Genomic DNA, 23,539 nt, shown 5'->3' on the forward strand with positions numbered 1-23,539 from the left:
AACTAAGATACGCAACTTCAGCTACGTGAATAACGTAGCTGAAGTCGAAGTATCGTAGTTCGAACTACAAGTTACTTACCGCAGGTCCACACGCGGCAGGCAGGCTCCCCTGTCGACTCCGCATACTCCTCTCGCGGAGCAGGAGTACCGGTGTCGACGGCGAGCACTTCCGGGATCGATTTATCGCGTCTAGACATGACGCGATAAATCGATCCCAGAAGATCGATTGCTTACCGCCGAACCCGGAGGTAAGTATAGACATACCCTAAGTTCCTTCAGAACTCTTGGGTCAGTACCATCTGGTCCTGATGACTTATTACTCTTTAGTTTATCAATGTGTTCCAAAACCTTTTCTAATGAATAAAATTAAATATCTACATACTATAGTGATAGGCCCTTCTGATAGATGAAGAATTTGTCTAAGGTTACATCTGATACAATGATTTTGTGGTTTTTCTTATCTTCTGGACATTGTTTAAAGCTAATTTTAGGGTTAATTTTCATTATTGTCTGTCTTTAATCTGAACTCATATAAGGCTATGCTTTGTCCTTATGTTTACCTTTCATATGAAACCTCTTTTTATTGAGCTATATTGATATATTACAAGAAGACGGATTAAAAATGTCTCCTTTCCATGTTATTTATGGGGACTTCGGATGGTTACCTAGGGAGGTGGTGGAATCTCCATCCTTAGAGGTTTTTAAGGCCCGGCTTGACAAAGCCTTGGCTGGGATGATTTAGTTGGTGTTGGTTCTGCTTTGAGCAAGGGATTGGACTAGATGACCTCCTGAGGTGTCTTCGAACTCTAATATTCTATGATATTCTAGGGTTGTCAATTGCAGTTAATTCACGTGATTAACTCAAAAAGATTAATTACGATTAAAAAAAATTAATCACAATTAATTGCAGTTTTAATCCCACTGTTAAACAATAATAGGATACCAATTGAAATGCATTAAATATTTTGGATGTTTTTTTATATTTTCAAATATATTGATTTCAGTTACAACACAGAATACAAAGAGTACAATGCTCACCTTATATTTTTTATTACAAATATTTGCACTGTAAAAATGATAAACAAAAGAAATAGTATTTTTCAGTTAATCTCATATAAGGACTGTAGAGCAATCTCTTTATTGTGCAAGGGAAATTTACAAATGTAGATTTTTGTTTTGTTTTGTTACAAAAGGGGAGGGATAGCTCAGTGGTTTGAGCATTGGCCTACTAAACCCAGGGTTGTGAGTTCAATCCTTGAGGGGGCCAGTTGGGGATCTGGGGCAAAATCAGTACTTGGTCCTGCTAGTGAAGGCAGGGGGCTGGACTCAATGACCTTTCAAGGTCCCTTCCAGTTCTAGGAGATGGGATATCTCCTATAATTATAAAAACAAAACAATGTAAAACTTTAGAGCCTACGAGTCCACACAGTCCTACTTCTTGTTCAGCCAATTGCTAAGACAAACAAGTTTGTTTACATTTACAGGAGATAATGCTGCCTGCTTCTTATTTACAATGTCACCTGAAAGTGAGAACAGGTGTTCGCATGGCATTATTGTAGCTCGTGTTGCAAGGTATTTACATGCCAGATACGCTAAATATTCGTATGCCTCTTCGTGCTTCGGCCATGATTCAAGAGGACATGCTTCCATGCTGATGACGCTTGTTAAAAAAATAATGCGTTAATTAAAGTAGTGACTGAACTCCTTGGGGGAGAATTGTATGTCTCCTGCTCTGTGTTTTACCTGCATTCTGCCATATATTTTATGTTATAGCAGTCTCGGATGATGACTCAACACATGTTTGATTTTAAGAACACTTTCACAGCAGATTTGACAAAACGCTAAGAAGGTGCCAATGTGAGATTTCTAAAGATAGCTACAGCACCAGACCCAAGGTTTAAGACTCTGAAGTGCCTTCCAAAATCTGAGAGGGAGGAGATGTGGAACATGCTTTCAGAAGTCTTAAAAGAGCAACACTCCGATGTGGAAACTACAGAATCTGAACCACAAAAAGAGAAAATCAGCCTTTTGCTGATGGCATCTGACTCAGATGATGAAAATGAACATGCATTGGTCCAGACTGCTTTGGGTCATTATTGAGCAGACACCATCATCAGCATGAATGCATGTCCTCTGGAGTGGTGGTCGAAGCATAAAGGGACATATGATTCTTTAGTGCATCTGGCACGTAAATATCTTGCGACACCCGCTACAACAGTGCCATGCGAACACCTGTTCTCACTTTCAGGTGACACTGTAAAGAAGAAGTGGGCAGCATTATCTCCTGCAAATATAAACAAACTTGTTTGTCTGAGCGATTGGCTGAATAAGAAGTAGGACTGAGTGGACTTGTGGGCTCTAAAGTTTTACATTGTTTTGTTTTTGAGTGCAGTTATTTTTTCTACGTAATTCTACAACTGTAAGTTCAATTTCCATGATAAAGAAATTGCACTAAAGTACTTGTATTAGGTGAATTGAAAAATACTATTTCTTTTGTTTTTTATAGTGCAAATATTTGTAATAAAAAATAAATATAAAGTGAGCACTCTACACTATATTCTGTTTTGTAATTGAAATCAATATATTTGCAACTGTAGAAAACATGCAAAATATTTAGATGGTATTCTATTATTAACAGTGCAGTTAATCGCAATTAATTTTTTTAATCGCTTGATAGCTCTAATATTTTCTCATGAACTATCAGTAAAACAATTTAATTTGGTGCTGATGTATTAATTCTAACATGACAAGTAATTTGATTTGCTGTTTGAAAAACTGTAAATCTGCATGTTCATGTAAATTAAAGTATCAGCTTTTTATTTAGCATTCAGTATTTAAGTGGTTAAATTCAAGGTAAATTCTCTACCATTCCATTACGTAAGAAAAGGGGGGCTATAAGTTGTTCTTCAGCAAGGAGAAAACAGATTTGACAAGAAAGTATTACATTCTTACTATGTATTGCAAACTGTTTATTACTAGAAATTAATCTGTGTTCTGAGAGTGTTTTCTGTGACAAATCAGTTTTTATAAATGAAGACTCTTGAAGTATTTTATGCTGTGGACTTTGGTATACACCCCTCCTTTGCTTTTACAATAGTTCCTTCCAATGATGCAAACTCTGACCTAGCTGATTAACTTCCTTGTAGAAACTGGTGTACGACTCGGAGGCAAGATTGCAACTAAAAGTGAAATGGGGAATGTACAAAAAAAGTTTTCCAGCAAAGGAGATGGCTGTAAGTCAGAGACGCAGAAGCAGAGTGAATACACTGAGAGTAGAGTAAAAAAAGACGTATCAGAGAAAAAGACAATTGAACATTTACCAGACCATGAAGGTGAAGTTAATGGTTATCTAAATGGTAAAAAAAAGAATGAAAGCAATGATCTGAAGAAGGAGACTTCCAGTTCACATGGGACAGAATCTTCATCCACTGGGAAAAGCATTTCTAATTTGCTTCCTCCTACTGCAGCAAAACTGAAAAGTGAAGGAAATGAGTTATTTAAGAATGGGCAATTTGGAGAGGCTGTGCTGAGGTACTCAGAGGCCATTGAAAATGTCATCAATTTAGGTGAGTTGTGATACCTTATGAAAAGAGTAGAATCGCTATTATTGTTAAAAGAACCACAGTTTAACCATCATAGCCTATCCACAGATTTCTGACAGAAATTGACAGGCTGTAAATTCCTCTGTGATAAATAATAGTCAGTTTACAAAATGAGTCACAAAAGGTACAATAGAGTGAAATGAATAGAAAGATTGATAATTCTTAGTGACAGCGATGTTTGCATATGTTTACGTATTAGAATAATTATATGTATTGTAGGTGACATACTGAATAAACAAAAGCTCCTTGAAGCTTTGCATCATCAGCAAACTGCAGCAGTGCAGTGTAACTCAGAACATACTGTAGTCTTTTTTTAATTCTAATTCAATGATATTTAAATAATGAACTTTCATTGTACTTGCATATAATTTTAGGAGTACAAAGTCGAGATGATCTAAGTATCTTGTATTCAAATAGAGCAGCATGTTACCTTAAAGAAGGCAACTGCAGTGACTGCATTCAAGATTGTAACAGGTAAAACAGCACTCTTTCTTGTAGGGAAACAACATTCCTATTGATGATTAAACATTTTAATCAGTTTCTCATTATTAAAATACTATTTTAACTGAGTCATTCTAAGGAAGGGCTAGTTCCTTGTCATATTGACAGGAATCTTTAGCTGTTAAAATATGTTATGAATCACTCACTACTAGGGGAGAGGTAATTTTAAGAATATTGTATAAGTTGATGTGTAAAGACAATTAAATCTTCCCAAATGTACATAGAAATGCATTGAAGGCTTAAATGAACAAAATTTTAACGTTAAATGAAAACAGGCTCTTTACTGAACAGTTTGTGAATGCTCCATAGTTATTTATACGTAGTCTCTTTTCACCCTAGGACTGATAACCTTGTTTGAAACCATTTTTAAGCATGTTTACAGTAGAAATTGTTTTGCATGTACACTCAACATATTCACAATCTGAGTTACAATTGTGTTCAAAAACTGAGCTAGAATTCTGCTGTCTACTTATGGTGCATTGTTGTACGGCACCATTGGCTGAAGGTCAGGTACCCTCAATCTCCCCCTCCAAAAAAACCACATTTAAGTATTACTGTTTTTCCTAAAATTTCTGTTGAATTTCATAAGCAGTGATTGAGTATAAGGCTTTAGGGGTTAAACAGGATACCATACGATCAGAGCTCTCATCAGCCAAACAAATTTCCTCTTTTGTAATGCAAGGCTGTAACTTTCTGGAGTGCAATCCAGACCCGTGGAGAGTGTGGAGTTGCCTTGCCAGGCAAGCTCCAGGATCCAAAGCATTGGACCAGGGCTGCCCAATATGTAGACATGAGTGCATGCTTGTTGCTGACAGTGGGTGTCCCAGGCAGAGAGTCATAGTAACAAGGCATTGTGAGGCACGGGGTTACAGGATAAGAGGTGACAGAACTCTTCACTGGTCTGGATTGCACCCCAGAATGTGATACATACACAACTAGAGTATAAAAATATTAATAACTGGATATAATATAGATTTAGCTTTTAATTTTTATTAATTAAGCTGCTAACATATTGAATATAGTCTACCATCTGCTTTAGGAGTTTTCTTAGAATGAGCAGTTTTTTTCATATACTTTCTAATACTCTGCATAATTTAAACTTTGTTGTAATTAGTGAAGATATAAGATAGTTGAAAAAAACAGATGTTTACTGACCAAATAAAGTTACAAAATTATAGCAATAAATTGCTTGTTCTGGTTCTTTGAATATAACTCTGCCGTTGAAAACAATACTGTGAACCTGTGTTTTGTATTCTCTCTAAGTGGAAACCTGTATCATCATCAGTCATCAGTATAATATTAAATTTATGGTACTACCCATAATATGCTATACACTTTCTATATAGACAGAGAGGTATGGTTCCTGCCACAATGAGCAGAGACAACAAATAGAAATTAGGAAGAATAGGAAATAGAAACAATATTAAAAAAAATATGTCAACTGGATTTGCTGTAGGCAGCACAACAGAAATGGATAAAGTTTAATAATGATTTATGATTGACTCCAGCAAGGCCATGGATGGCATAGTGCTTGTATTCTTGATGAAAATAAAAAAAAAACCCCAAAATGTTTTACACATTTGTCTTCTAATATGTGTTTCTTGAGAGGCTTCCAGAAATCCTCTTAGCTCCTCTTCCCCATAAGGGCCCTGATTTGGAGTAATTTACCCTTTGTCTGTGGAAGACAGGATGTAGCTCCCTTATACGAGCTTCCACTTCCTCATATTACTGCTATGGCATAACCTGTCACCTGATTAACATTACCCTCCAGCTATACCCTGGAAATGCATGCTGGCTAGCTTCACCTCCCAGATGCTGATAGTTCCCAAGAAATGCACCCCTTCCATCTGACTTTGTATCTACCCTTTAGATTGCACCAAATTTCTAGGGGTTATGAACCTGAAAATTAGTTAGTGTTCTCAAGGTTAAAAGAAAGTTAAGAGCAGTAGTTGAGCCTTAGTAGCACTATGGAGTGATGCATAATTGCTATTCTAAACGGTACTTAGCAGTAGAAGAGATCTTGGAAGCTTTTAAACATAACTGTCTTCATTATTTAGATATATACAGGAGTACATATCCTAACAGCTAGCTGCCTAGAATCCTCTAAATCGCAATACTCCTATTGTTCCATTAATAAAAGACACTTTTTAAATAATTGTGCTTTTGTGGGCATTTTGTGCTTTTGTGAGCCCATCGTGTCACTGGAGCAGTCCATGTAGTTTAGAAGTAGTACTCGTTGTGCTGCACTAGAGACTGAGCTTGCTGCCTGACCACATCAGCAACAGTGTTATCTGGGAGACATCCTGCCAAAACAGTCAGTTTTTTCCTTGTATGCCAACCTCAGTTGCTCACAGCCAACAGGCAGTTGTGTACTGCTTGTATTATTGCTAAATATTTTCTTCATGTTTTACAACTACGGAGGAACTGAAAGCTATTAGAGGAACAAGCAGACAGAACGAGCATATGTTTGAGATCCACACAGATCTAGGCACCACTTAAACAGAATAATCATCCCATTAAGATTAAGCAGAATAACCTCACTAAGATTCTATTAAGTCTGGTGGGCCTTAATTGTGTTCACTGTGGAGGAAGTAGGTTACCAGACTGAGTTAACAAATTTAAGTTGAATACATTGTAATAAAATATGCTAGCATGTACATGGCTGCAATCCCATTTTGGGTTTTTTTAGTTGCTAATAAACCACTCCAGATCTGCTTTCCTATTTTGTCAAGATAACCCCAAAATGAAATAATGGACATACTGTGTATAGTTCTTTATATCAGTGGATAGCTTCATTAGGTTTATGTAACAGTTCTGTTTTCAGCCCTGCACTGCTTGTAATCTTTTTTTCTTTTGTATTCTCAAGAGCTCTGGAACTTCATCCATTTTCCCTTAAACCTCTTCTGCGACGGGCAATGGCATACGAGTCCATGGAGCGATATCGGCAGGCGTATGTTGATTATAAAATGGTTCTACAGATAGACAGTGGGATCCAGGCAGCAAATGACAGTGTTAATAGGTAACATCAATTTGTGACTTTTGTGTTCTTATAAGATGCTGAATGGAAAAATAGGATTTTATATTTTATTTTGTTTTCCTTTATCTACTCCCTCTCCTCTATGTGCCTCAGAGTTAGAAGTATATACAGAAACACCAGTTGTTTGTTGTTAATTATGTTCACAGTAACATCATTTCCCATTGGTTGTATTCACTCTACAATTAAACCATGAATGTAAACTTGAAGGGTGGACTTTTCTTTTGCTTTCAGCACTTGTGAATGTACCATCTTTTTTCTTCTACTGTTCTGTCATTTGTCCATTACCCACGCTGTAGTGTTCCTCCTCTCTTGTACTGTGCTTTCCCCATTTCTTTTTAATTCCTTCTGTGTTCTGGTCAGTGTGAGGACAGCAGCAAAATGAAACTTGTAGGACTCCTGATCCCTGAAATGACAGGCTAATGTTTGACATCTAGCCTGCACAGAGATCAACATTCCATTAAGTTTCACTGTGCTACCACTTGTCAACAGTAGCTTATTAGTGGCTTGTGCCACTTCCCTGAGACTATATTAAAAATTTGATCTTAATCCATGTCAGCAAAATTTCATGTTTTGTTGTTTTGTGCTGGATATTTTACCCTTTTCTATGTGATTTAAATTTTATAACCTGAGGCAGAAATCTCCTGCAAGTTCTGCATGGCAGATATCAACTCCCAATATTCTCCTCTCTCTACTCTGGTGACCTCAATGAGAGATGCATGTATATGCGGAGAGCAAAATGTTAAAGCTGAGATCTTCCCTGTGGCTCTATGAGAATTTTGCCCTTAATACTTGGGTCTACAAAACTTTATTCTTGTATTAGATGACAAAATGCTATCTTGGCTGGAGTAGAACAATAATTTCACATAATATTCTTGACAGAAAGGTGTCTAAGCTAGTGGTCTGCCAAACTCTTTCGTTTCAGTGTCTGCATTGGTCATCCATTTAACACTGAAGCATACAAGAGAGAATCTCAATCTCTTGCCATACAATTTTAGTGCCCCTTACATTCAAGACCAAATTCATAAATACTAAAATGTGTAGCATGTTCTACATGTAGCTGTCAGCAGTAAAAGCGAGATGGAACTCTGGGGAGCTGTATTTGTGTTTGGGTAACAATATTTTTCCAGAGTATAAGATTTGAACTTCATACACCTCATGAGTGTAGCATCGCTTTTGAAAAAAAAATAGTTATTGATATTCGAATACTGGACAGATTAAATATGGGAGTTACTGAGAGTATATACTTGGAACCTCAGTGATTTTTAGTCTTTTTTTTTTTTTAAACTACAACTATGTTTAAAGGGCTTTACTTTTTTGTGTGGGGCTTCAGTTTGCTCCCCTTCTTAACTTTTGTGTTTGTTACCAGGTGAGATAACACTAGTGATAATCACTGTCTACACAGTGTATAGTCTAAGAAATATAATTTTTCTAACCTTTTTAATAGTTTCAAACCCCCATCATTCTTGCTGCCAACTGCAGATCATTAATTTCTGTAATTATATTTATAACAACTGTATAGAATTGTGCTTGATACTTCAAACATTGTCATACTTACATTTCTTTTAACTTATAGTAAGTAATTCTATGAATCACAAAACTGTATTTGCTTTTTTTCTACTTTAAATATTGTGTATGAGAACAGAGAAGCCAGTATGCATTGAGCAATAGCCCACATATATTCAACCTTCAATATTAGAACCTGTTTTATAAAGGAAGGACGGAGCATTGAGGTTATTTCCTATGCTTCTTGAAAAGTGAACGGTAACTTTAACTTCTACCTGTATGTACACCAGAAGGGATCTTAGGTTAACATTTTCTGTAAAGGATGTTATCTTTAACTGCAGAGTAAACTTGCTAGTACATCAGTGTCTGCATCTGGTACTAGATGAGTTCCCAGTGTGGTGAAATTACGGATGTCAAACAATTGGTGTGCATGGTTTTACCTCCTGTATCACTATCTTTTATTTATAAACAGGCACTTTAGAAATTTCCCCTGATTGACATTCTTGTAACTTACTTAGGGTTTAAGCTTCCTATTTTTTCTTCCTTAACATTTTTCCTTTTTTTCCTTTCTAGGCCTTCCTTATGCTTTTAGCTTCACTACTCATTACTCTTTCCTCCCTGGCATCCCATCATCTTATTTCAGCTGCTTCTTCCTTCTCCTCCTTTGCTGGTAATTCATTTTTGGCTTTCAGATTTTGTTTTTAGAGTATAGCCCTCTTGCGTAAGTTTAAATACAATTTATTTATTTTAAAATTTTTATCATTTCTAAATTCAATTTAAATAGCTGATCAAATAAAGAAAATACTCAGTTTCAGTGAAAAAGAGAAACAATTTTAAAAGAAACAGTTTAAGAAGCGAATTGCAAAGGAAAAAAGATGGCATTTCTACCTTTCCTGTTCCTTTTTGATGTAAAGGGATAACCTCAAAAATGTAATTTAAAAATATTTTTCTACATGTCTTTTATATTAGGAATATCAGGTCCTGGCTTCCTGTTTCTATTGGAAAACTTTTTAAGATCCTCAGAAGGATCTGATTGGTGATATCACCGGAAGTTGAGTAATCTGCTGATCTTTCACCCCTAGGTGAAGGGGAATCTTATTCAGGCTATCTTCTAAGGCTGGCCTAAATAACCAGGTCCTGCAAAAATCTTACAAGCAAAAATGGAGCTCAGGTCCTGAGGTTCCTATTATTAGTCATGTAAAAGACAAGCAGAATTGTTAAAATAAAACTTTGAGATTGTCACAAAGAAAGCATTGAAGAGTGTGAGCAATTTATTTATTTTTGCTTAGCAGTTCCACCATTAATAAGAGAGTTTGTCATGTTGGCTAGAATATGTTGAATGACTTTTTTTGTGGTGTCCTGATATGTTATCCTGCAAGAGTGGTAGCAAGCACTCTTATTTGAGGGACCTTAATTATGGAAACTGTTCCCTGCAATGGTGTTCCAGAACCTAGGTTTGGCAAGCTTCAGTGAGGCTTTTAATCAGTGGCATTTTACTACTGACTGCATACCATCAGGTTTCCGTGGCTAGTTTTTTTTTTTTTTTTTTTAATTTTCTGTTGGATTGACTGATATTTCTACTGTTCCTTTTTAATTATTGTGAGGCATCTATAGGCCATGGCAATGGGGACTGTGTATATGCACTTCCATTCACTAAATGGACTTCTCGTTCTAACTGACTCTAATTCCAATATGTTTCCTGTAATACCAGTTATTAAAAGTTCTTCTAGTGAAATTTATTACAAACTTTTGTATGAAAAGTATACTGTATAAACATGGCCCTATCAAAGTCATGTGTCATTTTCATAAATTTCACAGTCAATGCATTTTAAAAATCTTGAATTTCAGAGTTTCAGATATTTAAATTTTAAATTTCACAGGGTTGTAACAAAACATGAATATGTATTTTAAAAACGGCAAAATATAAACATGTAAAGCCTTTAAGTAAGTGTTTCCCAAACTGGGGGTCCTGACACAAAAGAGGGTCGGAAGGCTATTGCAGGGCAACGTGGCATTGCCACCCTTACTTTTGTGCTGCCTTCAGAGCTGGGTGGCTGGAGAGCGTCTTCATCTGGCCGGACACCCAGCTCTGAAGGCAGCTCTGCCGCCAGCACAGAGGTAAGGGTGGCATGGTATGGTATTGCCATTCTTACTTCTGCCCTGCTGCTGGGTGGCCAGCTCTGAAGGCAGCGCAGAAGTAAGGGTGGCTATACTGCAATCCCTCACATTAGTCTTGCCAACCCCCTTTTCGGTCAGGATCCCCAGTTTGAGAAACACTGCTTATAGCATAGTGTAAAAGTACACAAAAGACCAGATTTTATACATAGTCCATGTCACATTTTTCGTGGACGTGAATTTGGTAAAGCCCTATGTATAAAATAGATCTTTGTGATAAATACCAGTAAACCCCAACATTGCAACATGACTGTCTGAATGTTCTCTTGTAAAACACCATTTTTGGTGCAAGACAGTCGCTAGCATAGTTGAGTGACTGGATGGGGTGCAGGTTACAAGGAGCCACCTCCCTAGCCCATGCATCCTGAATAAGCACCAGGGACAAATACAGTCTTGCTCCCTTTGAGCCTGATTCAGTGTCCACTGAAGTCAGCAGGAGTCTTTTCATTGACTTCAGTGGGCATAGGGGTAGGCCCTCTGTGCTGATTGCGGGCACACATAGCCGCAAATGGAGAAAGGCTGAGCAGGGAGAAAGCAGGGTCCTGGTTTGGTATGGAGTTACTCTGCTTTTTACTCAGAACAATATCTAAATACTGTGGCCTGGTCCCCACTAAGCCCCCACTTCGGACTAAGGTACGCAAATTCAGCTACGTTAATAACGTAGCTGAATTCGAAGTACCTTAGTCCGAACTTACCGCGGTCCAGATGCGGCAGGAAGGCTACCCCGTCGATGCCGCGTACTCCTCTCGGCGAGCTGGAGTACCGGCGTCAACGGCGAGCACTTCCGGGATCGATCCCAGAACATCGATTGCCTGCCGCCAGACCCTCCGGTAAGTGAAGACGTAGTGTGTGATCTGCCTTCTGCGTATTTCGCTCTAAAATAAGCCATGTTAACCAAAGCAAAGGTCAGGGCTGTTCAACTTGCATAGTACCCCTAATTTTATATGACCTACTTCATTCAAGTTGGAGTGAGAGAATATTTTGCTTAGATTAAAATAAAATTATAGCTCAATGATCCAACACCACTATGTACCCTTACATATCCCTTACTGAAAGGCACTTATTGTTAGTTTAGAGAAAAACACTTTTTTGTTCTTTAGTTTGAAAAGAAATTAAGCAGTTAGGTGATGTGGAATTACTGAATGCTCCCTGTATTTTGTGTATGATGCAAATGTTTGTTTTAAATATTAAAATTTGAAAAAAATTGCATAAATCACCATAGCAAATACATGTAGTACATAAAACAGTACCTCACACAAATCAATGTATCAGCATCCATTTCAGTCTGTATTATTCTGTAAAATAGTACAACAATTCTTGTGTAATCTGCATTACACAAAATATATTACAACCTCTTATAGGAAACAAGGTGGATGAGGCAATATCTTTTACTGGACCAACTTCTGTTGGTAGGAAAGGCACACTTTTAAGCTGGGTCTGGGAAATGTAGTCAGAGTGTCCCAGCTAAATACAAGATGTAATAGCTTGTTTAAGATAAGTAGTTAACACCTGTTTCAAGGGACCATTCAAGGTGAAGTGGCCTGTTAACACCTGTCCAGTCTTTTGGGAAACTGGGAGTGGTTTAGTGGGTTACAGATTGGATTTATGGCTTATTACAACAATGTCTCTATTCACTGGCCAGTATGAATGAGCTTGCATATACATACCAGATGTGTTCATCATAAGATCCTTTAATGCTCTCTCAGGTATGGCTGAGGTTTGTTTAAATAAGGTACATTTCACACACAGTGCCACATAGTGGCTGAACAATATAATACAGAAGAGCGTTCTGTTACATTTCCCTTTTAAGTTCTACATTCCTACCATATACAATATTTACACTATCAGGCTATTTTTGAAGTTCGATATGTATCAGTCTGTTGCATGTCTCTCAGTCATACTGGTTTTTAATTACATGACCCAAACATCTAAGAACTTGGTCATCTGGCTGTCCATTAGTTGCAATGACTGGCTCTGGTTGATTTGGAATCCTTGAGTCGTCGTCATCTTTTTTCTGTTCTCTATTCTCTTCATGGGCCACCTTGAAGAAGAATTTCTGGACAGATGCACCATGCAACCAATGATATATCTGAGATACATGATGATTGTCATCTTCTGGACAGATGATCTAGACTCCCTCATAGATGTCCACCACAACTTCAACCACTCCCACCCATCGATTATACTTTTTCTAAAATACTCCCACATTAGCATCAAATTCCTGGACACCATGATGACCTTCAGCAGTGGAACCCTACAGACAACTATATAGAAGAAACCCACGGATGGCTACACCTACCTTCACAGATCCAGTAAATACCCCAAACACACCAAGCAATCTTATCTACAGCCAGGCACTCAGATACTGCAGAATATGCTCCGAGGAAAGTCCAGGATACAAACATCAATGCACTTAAAACTGCCTTCACCAAACGAAGTAGATCGCATCATGGAATGGGTCCCCAAATACTGGAGAGAACCTGCTTCAATATAAAAATAAAACCCCCTCCAACCACACACCCCTAGTTGTCACTTATTACTTATTACCCATACTTGATGGGGTCCACATCCTAAAAGAAATCTTTCCTGAACTCCTTCTGGCCTTCAAATAACCCCTCCAAACTCTCCAAGCTCAGCATCAGGAGCAAGCTCCCCACAGATCAGGAAACACCAACTCAACCCTATCAGAACAACAGATTCAAAACCTGTAGACATATCTCCACTGCTACAATGACCAGCATCTCCCACAAAACACCTTTCAAGATCCATGAGTCCTTCCCCATCTATCACAACATGTGACATACCTCATCCAGTTCACTGAATGCCCCAATAACCACTATGGGGGTGAAACAAGACTGTCACTATGCACTCAAATGAACTCACACAGAAAAATGATAAAAGACAAGAACATCATATCAACTGTGGGTGAACACTTTTCACAAAGCAATCGCTCTATTGCTGACCTCTCAGGCCTTACCCTCAAAGGAAACCTGCACAACACTTTCCAAAGATGAGCCTGGGAGCATAAATTCATAACTTTTGCTAGACACTAAAACTCATGGACTGAGTAAAGTCACTGGATTTATGGCTTATTACAACAATCTATAACCCACTAAAGCCCCCAGCTTCCCTCCTACCCCATGACTGGAGAGGTGTTAATGAGTCAGTTCACCTTGAATGGTTCCTTGAAATATATGTTAACTATTGATGTAAACAGTGTGTTCCACCTTGTATTTAGCTGTGATACTGAGTACATTTCTCAGATCTAAAGAAGAGCTCTGTGGAATCTCAAAAGCTTGTCTCTCTCACCAAGAGAAGATAGTCCAATAAAAGATATTGACTCATTCACCTTGTTTCTCTGATATCCTGGGACCAACACAGGTACAACAGCACTGCATACAGCCTCTTAGAGTCTTTTTGTAGACCTTTGAGGGTCTTGTGTCAGTGAGGAGACTGGGATTGGGCTCTAACTGTTCATCTTCTGTAGGTATACTATAATATTAAAAAGCCTTTCAGTTTATAAATACTGTACTGTAAACGTTTAAAGACTAAAATCAAGGGTGGGAAATGTGAATCTGGATTACTTTCTTCCATTCCAACCTCATTTTGAATGTTGCATCCAACATTGTTAAATCCTTTTCAGATGTATATCAATTGTTTCTTTTAATGAAAAAGGATTTTTCATATTTAATATTAATATATTTTTGCATCAGTGGTGGGAGTGATACACCTGCATATTGCAAGATTATGAAATAAAATTTGAATGTAGCATAATTTACTGGACAGTGCAGAATTTTCCTTCAAGAATTGGTTCCTAGGCTCTTCCTGATCTTTTTTCTCAATGTAGAAAATTTTCTAATCAGTTTTCATTAATATTTAATATTTTCTTTTTAAAAGATACTATAAAATGTACAGCAGTGTTGTCAAGCTTTTTATAGGTTAGTTTTCTTTATTTAGGTCTTAATCTAGAACCCATTGTGGTCAATCCGGTGACTCCCATTGACTTTAATGGGGTTTATTTTGGGCCTTCTATGGTTTTGGAATAATCTAATTGCCTACAATTTGTGAGTAGTGAAAGTACACTTTCATAAGAAAAGGATCAAGTTGAGAGAATTTTAAATGTATTTTCTGTACATTTTTAAATGGGGATAATGAATTCATGCTTAGAGACTTACAGCACAAGAAGTTCTTAAAATACAACTTAATAAATACTTTGAGTTGCAGTAGTGTTGCAGAAAGTAGTTGTATGTATTTAATGTATCAACAGCTGTAAAAAGTACATTTGTGTCTGAAACTAGTGTATATAATATTGTCACAAGCAATACCTTTAACTTCACATCTGAGATAAATTAGCAAAAAAAAAATTGTTTTGTTTTCTTTTCAGTTTTAGTTTATACATTAAGCAGGAATCCGGGCTCAATCCTGCAAGAGGCTGAGAACTCTCAATACCCACTTGCTGAGGCTCTGACCCAGCTAAACACTTAATCACATGCTTAAATGCTTTACTGACCAGGCCTAAGTGAGTTTCTCCTTTGCTGAAAAGACCTGTATAAATACCAACAAAGAGCATAAAAACTTTAAGGGGAAAAAAAAAACCTAAGGATCTTTTTTTAAAAATTCAGGACAATACTACTTAAACTGGGCACTATGGGCAAATCTACACTAGAAGTGCTACATTGGTGCAATTGCACCCCTGTAGTGCATCTGGCGAAGATGTTCTATGCCAACGGGAGAGAGCTCTCCCATCCGCATAATAAATCCACCGCCGCGAGAGGCATAGCACTGTCCACACCAGCACTTAGATCGGTGTAACTTACATCAATCAGGAGGTGGTTTATTCACATCCCTGACCAACGAAAGTTATACCGAAGTACGTGGTAGTATAGAACTGGCCTATCAGAAGAATTTTATTAGAAGAACTGAAGGACCGTGATATTTTTAAAATTGACGTTAAGTTGTAAAAAGAAAAAAAATATGAAAAATCATGTGTATGTTTTGGTCTTCAGAATAACAAGAACTTTAATAGATCAAGATGGTCCAAGTTGGAGAGAGAAGCTACCACCAATTCCAGTTGTCCCCGTTTCTGCTCAATTACACAAATGGGATGGAGGAAGCCTTACTTCAGAGACTAAGCGAAAGAAGATTGCAGACCTCAATGGAGATAGACAATCAGAGATTAACAGTATGTATAGCATATGCAAATATGTAGAGGTAGAAAAATGGAAATATAGTTTAACAAAAGTTAAACATACCATTGCTTTTCAGAATATTATCTGAAGAAGCAATATACTTAAATAATATTAACAGCAAATCTTTCTGAAAGGAAAAGTTGGATAATGGTCGAGATTGGATTTAATAACCTGTTTAGATCCATAATGTTATGCTTCTTTATCACCCCATGGATGAGTTTTCAATGTGCATTTCTTCGAATATATATATAATGGTAAGAATATTGATCAGCAATATGTTGATACCGACTGGAACTGTCGAGTGGGTCTTTCCTATTTACTTAACCTTAATTACATCATTTATTTTGAAAGTAGAGTCATGCTGTACATCATGATAGAATGTTGCTGTGACTACTGCATAGCCTCTCTCCACCAATAATGTTACCTCTTAGCTCAAGGATGATTTAGTTGGGGTTGGCCCTGCTTTGAGCAGGGGGTTGGACTAGATGACCTCCTGAGGTCTCTTTCAACCCTAATCTTCTATGATTCTATGATAAGTATACAAAGTTGGTGAACCTGTAAGAATGGCAAATGTATGGTTTTTAAAGCATGCTGTCTTTAGGGAACTCAGGGCTTGTCTGCACAGCCCCGTAGTTCAGACTACAGGGGTGTGAATTGTGGTGTGTGCCAAGTGCTGCGCTGTGTGGATGCTGTAGGTGGAAACTAAAAGGTACCTAGTTCCTATTAGCACAGCCCTCTTCAAATGGGATAATGTTAATGTGAACTAGGTACTTTTCAGTTTGCACTAGCAACATCCACACAGGACATTTATACAGTGCATTCTTCAGTTCACATCCCCCATAGTCTGAACTACATGGCCATGTAGACATAGTCTCAGTTACAGGAAATATTTTTTTCTCTCCTAATCTCTATGGCATTAGATGATCTAACCATAATTCATTACTGGAAAAAGGCATGTCCTCAATCAACCTCCATTCCTGAGGTACTAAAGAATTAATAATGTTACTGCTGTCTGAAAGATAATCTAAAGAATTACTCTTCACCTTTTGTATACCAACTGGGAAACAAACAAACACACCACACATTTATAGTTATAACAGATCTATGTACAAGATGAATTAACTGAGCAAAAAATAAATGAAGGGGTGGAGGCAGATATGTTGGTAATATTAGGTAAGATTGAAAATTGATATTAGTATTATTTGTTTGTTGAATACCAACAATGTGCATTAGAATTCTGCCTGAGAGAAGGAAACTTGACTCAAAGAATAAGACCAGGCAGTAGTAATTTACAGTAATTTGGATTTTATAGGGAAAGGGTAGTATTGCATACTCAACCACAGTATGACTACGGAAAATCGCTTTCCATGTAGGGGACTGTAGCAAAGCGAGACTCACCGGCACAGCGCCTCCTGCTGGTTATCCTGGGAATTAGCTCTCCAGTGTACAGAGCTCCTCCTTCTGTCCGGTGTTTCGCCTGCCTCAGGCCCCTGTGACCCTCCCAGACCCCGGTGTCCTTTACCTTGGGGTTCTGCCCCAGCAGTACCCCACCATGCTCTGGGTCTCCCCTCCCAGGGAAACCCCCAACCCTCTCACCCACCTTGCCTCAGTGGCTACTGCCAGTCACCATCTAGCCCCCGTTCACTGGGGCAGACTGCAGTCTGTCATGACCACTCATCATTGGCAAGGAGGTTGGACCAGCTATCTCTGCCTATCTCTGGGCTGCTGCCTCTGCAACCCCAGGACCTGTTTCGGCCCTTTAAGCAAGGCCCGCAGCCTGGAGATTTACCAGGCTGTAGCTCCCCAGCTCCTCCTGCCTTTCCCCAAACTGCTCCGTTCTCTGTAGCCTGAGCTCCCAGGCAGCCAGGTCCTTCTCCCTCTGAGGCTGGAAAGAGATTGACTCAGCTCCTGGCTCACAGCCCTTTTATAGGGCCAGCTGTGGCTGCCTTCCCAATCAGCCTACCCTATTGACTCCCCGGGGCAGCCCTTTCCCAGGGCCGTCTTAACCCCGTCAGGGCCGGATCGGGGTGACTGCCCCACTACACTCCCCCCCCAAATCCCACGCCTGGGAGCAGGGGGATCCTCAAGCCTGTGTGACCCGAAGATGTCCCGCCAGTCGCACTCACCGCTCCTCATTATCCTTCAGTTTTAGGGCCAGATCTTCTTTTTCCCAGTGGGCTTTTTGTAGCTCCGCCTCCACCATCCAGCGGGCCTGCTCTGCAACCTCCAGCAATGCACGCAGGCCAGAATCCTCCGGGCCCTCTTCCTTCAGGGTCTGGGTTCCTACTGCAACCTGCTCCACAACAACCTGGGTCCCAGCCTCTTGCTGGGCCCACTCTATCCCAGTCTCTTTGTCCGCCATCCCCTGTGGGTGGCTCTCGGGCAGGTCTACTGCCTTCTCTGCAGCAGCTACCTGGCCAGTCCTTGACCCCTTTGGGTCCTCAGGCCCCTCCACCTGAGTTCGCCCTCTTCCAAGGGGGCAGTTCCTCTTTATGTGGCTCTGTTTGTGGCAGCCAAAGCAGGCTTTCTGCCCCTTTGCTGCCCTGGGCCCCAGCTTCTGCTATTGGTCTTTCTCTGGGACAGCCGTCCCTGGGCTGCCCTGGGTCAGACTCCTTGAGGCAGGGCACTCCCTCCAAAGATGCCCCCACCACCCACTGGCCCAACACCTTTGTCACCTCCTGACTTCCTTTACCAGGTGACCTCTTGTAGGGGCCTGTCAGTTCTCCCATTCTGGGTCAGGCTTCCTGCCCCCATCCCAGTAGGGACAATCCACCCTTACATGTCCACGCCACCCACAGGCGTAACAAGCCCCATGCTCTGCCCCAGGCCTCTTGGCCCCAGCACTGGGCTTTTCCCACCAGTCTCAGCGGTCTTTTTGGAACTCCCTCTGCAGGAGTTTCACCAGGGCCCGCTGCTCCTCTGCCAGCTGCCCTAGTTGTGCCTGCAAGGCCCACTGTACCTCCCACTGTCTCTCCTGGTTTTCCCCGAGCTCTTGCACAAGTCTCTCAAGCCTCTCAGGCTGCCCCTTTCCTCAGAGGACCAGACCCTGGTTTAATACAAACAAGAGGAAGTACTTCTTCACACAACTCACCATTAGCCTGTGGAACTCATTGTCATGGGATGTTGTGATGGCCAAAAGTGTAACTGAGTTAAAAAGAGAAGTAGGTAAGTTCATGGAGGATACGTCCATCAGTGGCTATTACTCAAGATGGTCAGGGATGTAACCCCAGACTCGGGTGACCCTAAACCTCTGACTGCCAGAAGCAGAGATGAAAAGACAGGTGGATCTCCAAAATTGCCCTGCTCTGTACGCAATGACCGCAGCTCTGGTACTGGCCACTTTTGGAGACAGGCTACTGGGTTAGATGGACCATTAGACTGACCCATTATGGCAGTTCTTATGTTCAGTTAGATACATTGCTTAATAAATGTTTAATTTTTTAGCCTCAAAAGGTGCTTTTGGTAAGTATTGATGGTATACCTTTTTGTAAACTCAGGAATGGAACATGCTGTTTGTTTTAATTCTATTTCAGTTTTAATTAAATTATACTTTAATTTAGTATAAACTTTTCTAGTTGTAAGAATTAAAATGTTGGCTATATAACCCTGTAATAACCTTCCCATGAGGAAGAGTTTGCAGGTAATCATGGAGAGAAGTAGTCAGATTTGTAGTGATAAGGTCCAACCTGTTCTGAAAATTAATCAAATTAGTTATAATTGTCTAAATCAAAAGATAATGCAATTCGTGGTGGTCTGGTATAAGATTAAGTCAATTGAATCTATTGTATGGATTTGACCTTGTTTGCATTCTTCTTCAAGTGATTGCAGATGTCCATTCACTTCATGTGTGTGTGCGTCCAGTGCACAGTTGTCAGAGATTTTTCCCTTAGCAGTACCCATTGTGGTGGCACATGCGCCCTCTGCTGCCTCACACCACCACACAAAGGTACAAAGGGCAGATCCACCCCCAACCCCCCTTGTTCCGTTTTACTGGCTGTGGTGGTTAATTGCAATATCATATTCCAACATCTTTCCCTCATATTTGTATACAGTTGGTATTCGTTTTAGTGTTTGTTGGTTATAGAAATAGGTTTTCTTTTAAAATGTTTTTAAACACTTCAGTTCCCACTGCCAGGGCATACCTCGGTCACCAGCATCAAGCACTGACATTCCTGAAAAAAACTGATGCCAGTGAGTGACCCACACTCCAGTTGCCTGAAGTGTCTCGAGGAGACTCACGTCAGGGATTGGTGTCAAATTTGCTGGGATTTTAATCCAAAACCAAGAAAGACAGGGAGGCCAGGCTTAAGTTTCGTTTGATGGAGGCGGCCCTGCATCCACCTTTGGAGCCTTCCTGCTCGGAGTGGGTATGAGCACATCTGCATCCATCAGAAATGCTCCCCCAGTTTTGACTGAGCTTTGGGTCTGATTTCCGTCCCCATTACTGAGGAAGAGGCACCAGAAGACGCTGAGCCCTTAGATGCTATCTGGGAGATTGAGATACTGAGCACTGAATCCAGCATATGGACAAGGACAGCAGAGTTTGCTCGAGGCCAAAGCACCCTCCAAAGCAGTCTTTTGTCAACTCTGATGCCAGCACCAGTGCCGTTGAGACCAACCCTGAAGAGGCTGCATCTAATTCAACAGTACAGAAGAGTGTCTTGGTACTGTGTACTCCGGAGGCTTATGTGGCAGCACAAGATCTGCTGAGTTTCTCTGTGCAGGCTTTGCTGGCAGTCCAAGAGTCTTCTCGCCCAGTACTGGCACCTACGATACCTTTATTGTCGTCGTCCCAGCATATGATACCGTGAGTGCCTCCATTTCCCTGCATGCCTCTTCATGTGGTACCATCCAGAGGGAAGCCAGCCATTATCTCATGAGAACCGCCATCTCCAGGCTTCCCACGTGGAACCTCAGCACTGATAGGAACAGCCCTTCCTTGGTTGGAGGAGGTGGCTTCATCTGTGGATTCTGAGGTTGGTTCCTATATGTCATACCTGCACCACAAACATCACTGTTCCCCTTCTACTGCCTATCATTGTTGGTATCCCTTGGAGGCTCTGTCTTGACCATCAAGCAGAGACCCATGCCTAGGCAGAGATTGGGCTCTGTGACCTTACCAATGGCCATTATGAATCCTGTGAGGGTTTCTCCCTGCCTCCATGTTGTCGCCACACTCTCCCTGCTCTGCTTCTTTGAGTAGGCACCAAGATTTACCACACCAGGTCCCATGGGAGACCATTCCTGATACCAGGCTTGGTACTGAGCGGGAGAAAATTGGTCTAGTGGATCTCCCTTTAGAGGAATTGGTAGAGGCTCCACCACAGTTGGTTTTGTCTTCCTCCTCTTCATGGCATGATGAGGCAGTGGTGTTGGAATGTGCCTCATTGTCCGCTGAGGATTATAGGGTTCATCAGGACCTGTTAACCGGGTGGCTTCCACTCTACATATCCAGCTGGGAGAGGTTGGAGAAAGGTTTGAGTGGCTGGTTGACATCTTAGCTTCTGTGGAACCATCTAGAGTGGCACTCCCAAATAATGAAGCTATCTTGGAGCCCACTAACATGCTGTGGCAGACTCAAACTTTCCTTCCCTCCCTCCCTTCCCCCCCCCCCTCGGAAAAAAGGGCTGAGTGCAGATATTATATCCCCTCACAGGGATATGAACATTTTTGCACCCACCCCCTTCCAGGGTTGTTGTTGAGCTCAGCTGCCAATGAGAGAGAATGCCAGGGTCAACAGGCATCAACCCCGAAAGGAAAGGATGCAAACCAGATGGATCTCATTGAAGAAAACTTTGTTCAACAGCAGGTCTGCAGCTCAGGATTGGTAACCAGCAGTCTTTGCTGGGACACTGACATCTGGGACAATATATTAAAATTTAAAGTCAAATTGCCAGAGGATGTGAGGCAGGAATTTCTCACCATGGTGAATAAGGGTAAATTCGTGACCAGAATCTCCCTTCTGGTCGGTTTGGATGGTGCCTCTCTGTGGTTAGAGCCATGGCATTGTCCATTATAATATATGCAGATGCCCATGAATCCAGTCATTGGATCTTCCTTAAGAGGTCTTCACAGATGATACAGGATCTGCCCTTTGAATTGTCATCGCTCTTCTCTAAACAGGCAAATGACAAACTGCATAGCCTAAAAGACTTCAGGGTGACACTCAATCTTTGGGCATTTATACACTTGCACTAAGGAGGAAGCTGTTTTGTCCTCAGTAGGTTCACTGTTATCCTTCTTTCACACCTCATCACAAAGACCTGGCCAGGAAAAAGGGCACATGTTATAGAAGACCGCTCTCTCCTTCTGCAATATATGCTTGTTCATCTAAACTACCTGGAAGTTCTAAGCAAATATTTTGATGCGTTTTGTCGAGGTCAGCCTACTAATTTCTGGATTGCCAACCTCTCCTACTTCACGGTTTGCCATCTGGTTATCTCACTACCTTAAGTGCTTGCTGCAACATCACTACAGACCAGTCGGTCTTATGCACAGTAGAATTCGGATACACTCTTCAGTTTCTTTCTATCCCTGCTTCCACCTTCCTTCCCCATCCCTTTTAAGAGACCACTCTCATGAGGAGAGAAGAAGCAACCTCTTCTCCAGTTGGGAGCCATAAAGACAATTCTTCAGTTATACAGAGCAAAGGGATTTTATTCCTCTGACCCATTATTTCTTGATCCTGAAAGGGAGGTCTCAGACCCATACTAGACCTATGACAGCTCAACAAACATCTGAAGAAAATAAAGTTTTGCATGGTTACACTGGCTTGCATTATCCTCATCCTGGAGACTAGTATGCTGTCCTTGAATTAAAAGATGCATATTTCTATGTGGCAGTGCATCAAAGCCACAGGAAATCCTCAGGTTTTTGGTAAATTGGTGCCACTGCCAGTTTACAGTACTGCTGTTTGGCCTGTCTGCAACTCCATGGGAGTTCACAAAGTGCATAGCAGTGGTGGTAGCATTCCTGAGGAAGTCAGAAGTTCACAGATTTCCCTACCTAGGCGACTAGTTGGTGACAGGCCAGTCCAAGGCATAGGTACTGTCTGGCGTGTCTGTCAACCACTCCAACTCCACTAGAGTTGCTCATCAACACAAGAAGTTAATCCTGTCACCTCTATAAATTCTTTCTTTTGTACGAGTGGTCTTGGACTCTGCCAAAGCCAAGGCCTTCCTTCCCCAGATAAGATTCAAGATGATGCTGACCATTGTGTTAGACCTGAAGGCCCATCCTACCACGACAGTACAGACTTGCCTCAGACTTCTGGGGCATAGAGATTCATGGATTTACAAAGTTTGGCTTGCCAGCATCTGTCTCCGGAAGCTGCAAGGGTGGCTGTTATCTATATACTCTCTGATTCGTCATCCCCTAGACATGGTGGTTCAGGTGCCCATTCAAATCTTGGCCTCTCTATATTGGTGGACAGACGCTTCAAATGAGTGTGTGGGGTTCTGTTTGCTCGTTCTCAACCAGATTTGACCCTGGGGGCTCAGCTGTGGTTCCTGCAGACTCAAGATTTATGGTCT

The 23,539-nt window shown here is 40.6% G+C and overlaps 1 protein-coding gene across 2 annotated transcripts in view; it reads left to right on the forward strand.

Annotated features, from left to right (window-relative positions):
- SPAG1 (sperm associated antigen 1) overlaps nucleotides 1-23,539 on the forward strand; it is a 64,899-nt gene that overhangs the window by 28,311 nt on the left and 13,049 nt on the right. For both annotated transcript variants that reach the window (XM_008168367.4, XM_065585958.1), the window contains 4 exons: nucleotides 3,147-3,566; nucleotides 3,977-4,076; nucleotides 6,970-7,122; nucleotides 15,825-16,000. In XM_008168367.4, coding sequence (XP_008166589.2) covers nucleotides 3,147-3,566; nucleotides 3,977-4,076; nucleotides 6,970-7,122; nucleotides 15,825-16,000 — 849 coding nt within the window. The remainder of the gene's footprint in view (nucleotides 1-3,146; nucleotides 3,567-3,976; nucleotides 4,077-6,969; nucleotides 7,123-15,824; nucleotides 16,001-23,539) is intronic.

The sequence above is a fragment of the Chrysemys picta genome, chromosome 2, assembly GCF_011386835.1.
Source record: "Chrysemys picta bellii isolate R12L10 chromosome 2, ASM1138683v2, whole genome shotgun sequence".
Classification (NCBI taxonomy): domain Eukaryota; kingdom Metazoa; phylum Chordata; order Testudines; family Emydidae; genus Chrysemys; species Chrysemys picta.